The sequence below is a fragment of the Oncorhynchus masou genome, chromosome 9 (genome assembly GCF_036934945.1).
Source record: "Oncorhynchus masou masou isolate Uvic2021 chromosome 9, UVic_Omas_1.1, whole genome shotgun sequence".
NCBI lineage: Eukaryota > Metazoa > Chordata > Actinopteri > Salmoniformes > Salmonidae > Oncorhynchus > Oncorhynchus masou.
The window spans coordinates 62382577-62390035 of NC_088220.1; the positions used below are offsets into that span (position 1 = coordinate 62382577).

General features: G+C 42.0%; 1 protein-coding gene across 2 annotated transcripts; it reads right to left on the reverse strand.

The window, feature by feature from the left end:
* Positions 1–3171: 3171 nt before the first annotated feature.
* LOC135546411 (coiled-coil-helix-coiled-coil-helix domain-containing protein 2-like) lies at positions 3172–6924 on the reverse strand. Of its 2 annotated transcripts, XM_064974821.1 has the most exons (4): positions 6727–6923; positions 5939–6200; positions 5507–5732; positions 3172–3423 (listed from the first exon to the last, which is right to left on the reverse strand). In XM_064974821.1, the coding sequence occupies exons 1-4, from the start codon at positions 6774–6776 to the stop codon at positions 3413–3415; spliced, it is 549 nt and encodes a 182-aa protein (XP_064830893.1). In that variant the 5' UTR covers positions 6777–6923; the 3' UTR covers positions 3172–3412. The 2 variants fall into 2 exon arrangements, with proteins under 2 accessions (XP_064830893.1, XP_064830895.1); XM_064974823.1 differs by lacking the exon at positions 3172–3423 and having other exon boundaries at positions 5496–5732; positions 6727–6924.
* Positions 6925–7459: the final 535 nt, after the last annotated feature.

Below are 7459 nucleotides of genomic sequence, written 5' to 3' on the forward strand. Positions count from 1 at the left end.
ATTGTTTAAAATGATGGTTCTCAAACCTCTACTCTGGGACGCCCAGAAGTTTAACAATTTTGTTGTAGCTCTAAACTAGCTCACCTGATTCACCTATATAAAGCATTGATGATTGGTGACGAATTGAATCAGGTGTGCAAGCTCTGGAATAGATCAAATATATGAAACAGCTTAGAGTCCCCAAGGAGAGGTTTAAGAACCACTGGTTTTAAAGACATACCAGTCAAGCGACAAATAGCTGCAATCCATTGGCATGGATTTTCAGACCCAGCCTCTCCCTTTTTCCTCCAAACATAACAATGGTCATTATGGCCAAACAGTTCTATTTTTGTTTCATCAGACCAGACATTTCTCCAAAGAGTACGATCTTTGTCCCCATGTGCAGTTGCAAACCGTAGTCTGGCTGTTTTTATGACTGTTTTGGAGCAGTGGTTTCTTCCTTGCTGAGCGGACTTTCAGGTTATGTCGATATAGGATTTGTTTTACTGTGGATATAGATACTTTTGTACCGGTTTCCACCAGCATCTTCGCAAGGTCCTTTGCTGTTGTTCTGGGATTGATTTGCACTTTTCGTACCAAAGTACATTCATCTCTAGGAGACAGACTGTATCATTTCTGAGCGGTATGATGTGGCCCACATACTGCATGTTTTTTTTATGTACAAAACACTACAATGAATTGACTCCTTTGATCTGTCCTGTCTTTGTTAAATTTTTGTGAATTGTGTGAATCCGAGTGGGATGACATGACTCTACTAGCTGACCAATGACTGGTAGTGTTCAGTGCCAAAACCTTGGTCCTAAAACATGTTGAAATGAACACTGCCCGGCTCAACAATGCAGTTTAGTTACGTAATGGCATACCGCTCGACAAACAAACTGCACACAGTGACATAAAGGATGTCACTGATGACAGGGTTTACTAGTGAGTTCACAGAACCCAAACTCCCTTCCATAACCAGTCTAGACTGAGGTGAGGTTGGTGTGTGTTTAGAGTTGGACATCTCATTGAATTGGGTCTTTTGTTTAGAGTTTCATTTCTGTGGAGAGTATTTATGCTCTAGTCTAGTCCCAGATAATATGGTCATTGTGATGCATTGCCAAACATTGTTGAGTTGACATGCAAGTTTGTTACGGGTGTGCAACACAAACAGATCTGGAGCCAGGCTATTTCTATGCAGTGAATGAATAGAAAATGGGTTCATGCTCTTTACCTCCTGCGGGGTTCATGTCAACAGTCCCACATACCATACCTTCCAGGATCTCATTGGGGTCATATTTGCCATAGAACTCCTGAGCTCCCACCCAATCCGGGATCTCGTCCTCTTTGGTCATGTTGGCGTGACTGGTTAGAGGGCTACTAGACTACTGTACTGATGCTGCTGCCCACATGCTGAAGAAAAAACAGCAGGTAATATACAGGGCAAACTCACTTTCTCATTGAACTGAGCTGCATTTGTGAAGTTGATTGCCCTTTTAACAAAACATGTAATACATTTATCAAAACTAACACAGTGAAATGTATAACATTAAGTAAAAATTCCCCCAAAATAATTCCATTCCGAACTCTAACAGCAATATAAGTAAGTACATGAGACAATTGATGTAGGTTTTTGATGACAGTAGCCCTATTGTTTTGAAAAACAAATGGTTGTATAAAATAAACACACAGGAGGCATGTGCAAACGGCAAATGGACCCTTTAATGATTGGGTCTGGATATAGGTCTAATAAACAATAGCTAGGTTGGAGACCCGGGATAGAGATGCAGATGCCATGTTGAATTGGTGTAAATGCTGCCTCTGTACTGACATTTCGAAGCGCCCCCCGCGGGTAGCCATGAAGAGGGAAAGAACGTGTGACAGAATGTAGACATATCTATGATATTTCACACTAGGTAATTCATAAAACCATGACAATATAAAAAATAAAACATTGATTTCGTTCACGCGTTATGCCGGAACTAGGATACTGGTAATGTTCGACTAGCTAACTGGTTGCAGTTATACACGTGTCGCTTCAACCAGTTAACAAGTGGGACATTTCTGAATTTCTTAGTTCCGACTAGCACGTGAATTAAATCGGCATTATATAATGATTACATTTTAGTTAAAAATATTCCAAAAGTGTCCAATATATTTCAGAAATAATATTTAATATTATGGACTCAAATGTAACCATTACTAGATAGAATTTTGTCATGATACAAACGAGCGTTGCATTTTTGGAATACACGACGAGACTATTGTTCCGTTCTTCGTGAGCATTGTCAGCCTTTGTCACACGTTGATAGAAATGAGGCTCACCGATTGAATATCAAGTCATTTTGGAGAAGAAACAAATCTGCCATAATTGCTGTCGTACATTTGGCTCCTATCAACATGTGCCATTTTAAATAGCAATCTTGTCAAGTTGAACAAACGACACTTACGATCAACACTTACCGTATCAAGAGCAAAGGCACTCAACGCGTGTACACATCTTCTTGATGAAATAACACACTAACACACGGGTTAACATTCTCACCTGTGACAGTACACCCCCCCCCCCCCAAAAAAAAACAACCGATTCCTCTCTGCTCGATCCCCTTCAGTTTGCATGCAACATAATCGTGTAAAACTGAGCATAACAGCTGGCACAAAGACGTACTGTAGTAGTAAACCTTCAATAAAAGAAACGGCATGTTCTTCTTGCTGTAGCCTAACGTTACTTAAGACAAATGTTCCACAATGATTGATGATCCAATTTATGTAACACTGCGTCACATTATCAGGGATAGGAGAATGTGATTCAGAAGAGTCTTTAATGTGAAGAGCTTTATTAGATCCTAAGCTTGTTACAAGCAAATTGCCACTGTACAACCCTAATCCAGATATGATGGAAATGGGTGGACCAAGGGAATATCTACCAACAATGAAGTTTACATTGTGATCTATGAGGGAGTTAGCCTGGCATCCGAACAGATTTCAAACACTACTTTCAGTCTGATTTAACCAGGCTGAGGGAATATTACTGTTAAAATACATCAGGTAGATTTACAACTAATCTTGTCCCCAGCCTGCTGAGACTAGGGACCAGACTAATTTACAACAGGGGTGTATTCATTACGATTCTGTAGCAAAACATGGTCGGTTACAAAAGTTTCCGTTACAATACGCAATGAATACACCATGTTTAAGCATTAAAGACAAACGTGTAGTTTATTTTTTTTTTTTGCATGTTTTCATTTGAAATGACTTATTACAAGCTTCACAGCATCAATCCTAGGAAAATGTTTTTAAATTGTCCATATGATTAACAGTTATTTGATCAAGTGCCAAAACAAAGCCAAGTCTATCAAGTGTTTGTAAATTACTTCTTTAATAGTATTGTGTGTGTGTGTGTATGTTGAGCATTGCTGGGGTTGTTTGTCTCTCAGGACATCCCTGTGGAGGAAAAATACAAAATTACATTAGGGAAATTGTACATTGCCTCACGTCCTCTATCAATAAAAATTACAATGCATGGCAGCAGCACAACCCCAAGATCAACATTAAAGAAAACATTTTGTGAAATAAAAAACTAACTCCCTAACCGGGAATGGAGGACAGTCCTTACTCACAGTGAAATCAAATGTGTGAGAGCCTGGCATGAGCGCCTACACATTTCATGATTTCATGTCCCATAGTTCTGCATCACCCTGTGGCCACTCAGTGTATTGCATACATTTGTGGTTAAAGATCTTGGGGGCCAAGAATATTAAGTGGGACCTTGTAACTATGATGACATACATTATTGGGCCTTGGTACAGTTTGAGTGGTGTTCAACAAATGAGGTCAGTTGACTCAAGTCAGTCTTAATAAAATGAATACCTGACACCTACAGAACACTAGTCTGGTTCCTCGATAAAAGAACAGTCGCTGCCATAAAACTTTATAAATTCAGCAAAAAAAGAAACATCCTCACTGTCAACTGCATTTATTTTCAGCAAACTAAATATTTGTATTTATATAAGATTCAACAACAGCCAAACTGAACAAGTTCCACAGACATGCGACTAACAGAAATGGAACAATTTGTCCCTGAACAAAGGGGGTGGTGGGTCAAAATCAAAAGAAACATTAAGTACTACAGCGCATCTCCTCCTCATGGACTGCACCAGATTTGCCAGTTCTTGCTGTGAGATGTTACCCCACTCTTCCACCAAGGCACCTGCAAGTTCCAGGACATTTCTGGGGGGGGGGGGCCCTAGCCCTCCGATCCAACAGGTCCTAGATGTGCTCAATGGGATTAAGATCCGAGCTCTTCGCTGGCAGAACACTAACATTCATGTCTTGTAGGAAATCACGCACAGAACGAGCAGTATGGCTGGTGGCATTGTTATGCTGGAGGGTCAAGTCAGGATGAGCCTGCAGGAAGGGTACCAATTGAGGGAGGAGGATGTCTTCCCTGTAACGCACAGTGTTGAGATTGCCTGCAATGAAAAGCTCAGTCCGATGATGCTGTGACACAACACCCTAGACCATGACGGACCCTCCACGTCCAAATCAATCCCACTCCAGAGAACAGGCCTCGGTGTAACGCTCATTCCTTCGACGATAAACGCAAATCCGACCATTACCCCTGGTGAGAAAAAAACGCGACTGGTCAGTGAAGAGCACTTTTTGCCAGTCCTGTCTGGTCCAGCGACGGTGGGTTGTGCCCATAAGTGACAGTTTTGCCGGTGATGTCTGAGGACATGCCTTACAACAGGTCTACAAGCTGTCAGTCCAGCCTCTCTCAGTCTATTGCAGACAGGCTGAGCACTGATGGAGGGATTGTGCGTTCCTGGTGTAACTAGGGCAGTTGTTGTTCCCATCCTGTACCTGTCCCACAGGTGTGATGTTCGGATGTATCCACCCTGTGCAGATGTTGTTACACGTGGTCTGCCACTGCGAGGACGATCAGCTGTCCGTCCTGTCTTAGGCGTCTCACAGTACAGACATTTCAATTTATTACCCTGGCCACATGTGCAGTCCTCATGCCTCCTTGCAGCATGCCTAAGGCACGTCGACGCAGGGACCCTGGGCATCTTTATTTTGACGTTTTTCTGAGTCCGTAGAAAGGCCTCTTCAGTGTCCTAGTTTTCATAACTGTGACCTTAATTGCCTACCGTCTGTAAGCTGTTCCACAGGTGCATGTTCATTAATTGTTTATGGTTCATTGAACAAACATGGGAGACATGTTTAAATCCTTTACAATGAAGATCTGTGAAGTTTTGGAATTTTACCAATTATCTTTGAAAGACGGGGTCCTGAAAAAGGGATGTTTATTTTTTTGCTGAGTTTATTAATCCTATTCCAAAAGGTGACAGTGACACCAGGTAAGGCAAGCGATAGGCAACAAGTCAATAGATCAAATCTAACGAATGCATAAAATAGTCATGATAGAACATCACTATTTAAAACATTCAGGGATACATAAAAGCATCCTCTTTCACATACGTCCATTAACAGCTAAGATTGTATTAACACACACTTTAAGACTCACCATTTGAGAACTTGCACTGCTTGAGCACCTCACTGAAGCCCTCACAGAGTTTCAGGTCGCTCTGGGTCTGAGCACACTCAATAAACTGCTTGAGCTCATATGAGCAGGATCCATGCTGTGGTGCAGGCTCCTGCTGGAACATGGACTGGGGCTGCTGCTGATACTGGGCTGGCTGGTACATGGGAGGTGGCTGTTGGTACTGCTGCTGGTACTGCTGGGGCTGCTCCTGCGAAACAAACAATGGAGGTTAGTGTTGATGTTATTCTCCAACTATTTAGATGCTTTTTAAGGCCTGGCACAGGGTATAATCCTAAATGGCTTATCCTCTCTCTGACTCACTCATACTCATCACTACTAACTGGGCTACATGACACAAAGCCACTTCAATCCCATGGCCCTGTCACTCACTGTGACTAAGCAGTGATCACCTACCTGGTAGGTGACATCAGGCTTGGCAGCCTCTTGGCTTCCTCCGCCCCCACCCATTCCTCCAGTCATTGCGTGGCCGATCATGTGCCCTGCGGCTGAGCCAACGGCTACCCCAGCGGCTGTGGTGGCCATCTGCGCAAACATGCCTGGCTGCCGTGGGGCAACAGCGGCTGGGGCAGCCATGGCGGACGGGGGGGCATGGGCAGGCGCTGGGGCGTAGGATGGAGGTGGTGCAGCCCTGGCCATGGGGGGTGGTGGAGCCATCCTGGTTTTTAAGAGAGAGTGCGTCCATTACATGAGCAATCAAGTGACACTCAATCATGTGTCACTGAAAAACTTGAATTATGTCCATGAACAGCATCAACCTCAGTAAATTATTCTGGGCCAATTCAGTAACATAGATCAAAGTAAATTAGGGTAGTGTAAACATTAGCCTACCAGATATTTATTCAGTACATTTAGTTACTTGTCTTATTATTATTATCAGTTTCACCTAACGTCACCAGCAGTGTCTAGCAAGCTAGCTAGTAGTTGTGCCAGCTGCCTAGCTAGCTAGCCCAAAATACCATATTTATATCTAACTACTACATCGAACTATATTTGTTATCTTGCTAACGTTAGATGACTATTATAACACCTTTGAAATACAGACACCACTTGAAATATAGACTAGGGAAATTATACAAGCCTTGCGAGCAAGTAAAATCAGGTAACTAGCGTTAGTAAATTTAGCATCAAGTTAGCTAGCTGGCAATGCGTTGTTAATGTCATGACTTTGTCAATTTTCATACCGGGCTGGAGGGGCCATCCTTGACGTCCGGCTTCTGCTTCCTCTTGGCATTTTTGATAAAGATAGCTAGCTAGTCAAATATAACAAGAAAAGTACTTCGTATTTGAAGAAAGCAACTCAGTACAGTAGCTAAAGTGTCTGTGTCTAATCGACCTTCGTAGGACTAAAAAGGACTGCTGTTCCGGAAGTTTCTAAGTGTCACGTCATATTTTGTACGTGTAACTTCCGGTGAAAAGACGACACGTTTTGAATCTTTTGTAATCTGTTGTAATATGTAGCCTTTCATAATCATGACTCCGTGCCAAAAAAAACGTTTCGTATGTAAGGCTAGCTCATGACGCTAAGTATTCTCTGATATATATTTTGTGGTTTTAGCATATTAAGTTTTCGAGTGCTGAAAAAAATCTAATCTCCAGTGCCCAGTGAAGTTCTGGAAATGCAGTTTTTCTATCTTTCCACTAGATGTTGCCCTTGGACATTGAATTTCAGTTTATCCAAGTGTGAAACCTTTTGGTGGGGAGTTAACAGTGCATTTGTATTTTCAATGTCAAAAACTTGAAATGGAAGAAGTATTATTATTAGCATTAGCATATTAATTTATTTATACTAGCCTACATAGGCTAATATTTGTTTTTAAGTCAATTAAATAAAGTGTTGAATCCTAATGGTGGTGGAAGAGTTGGTGGTGGAGCAACCTGGACTCAGGTGTAGACATAACATAGAAAATGTACATC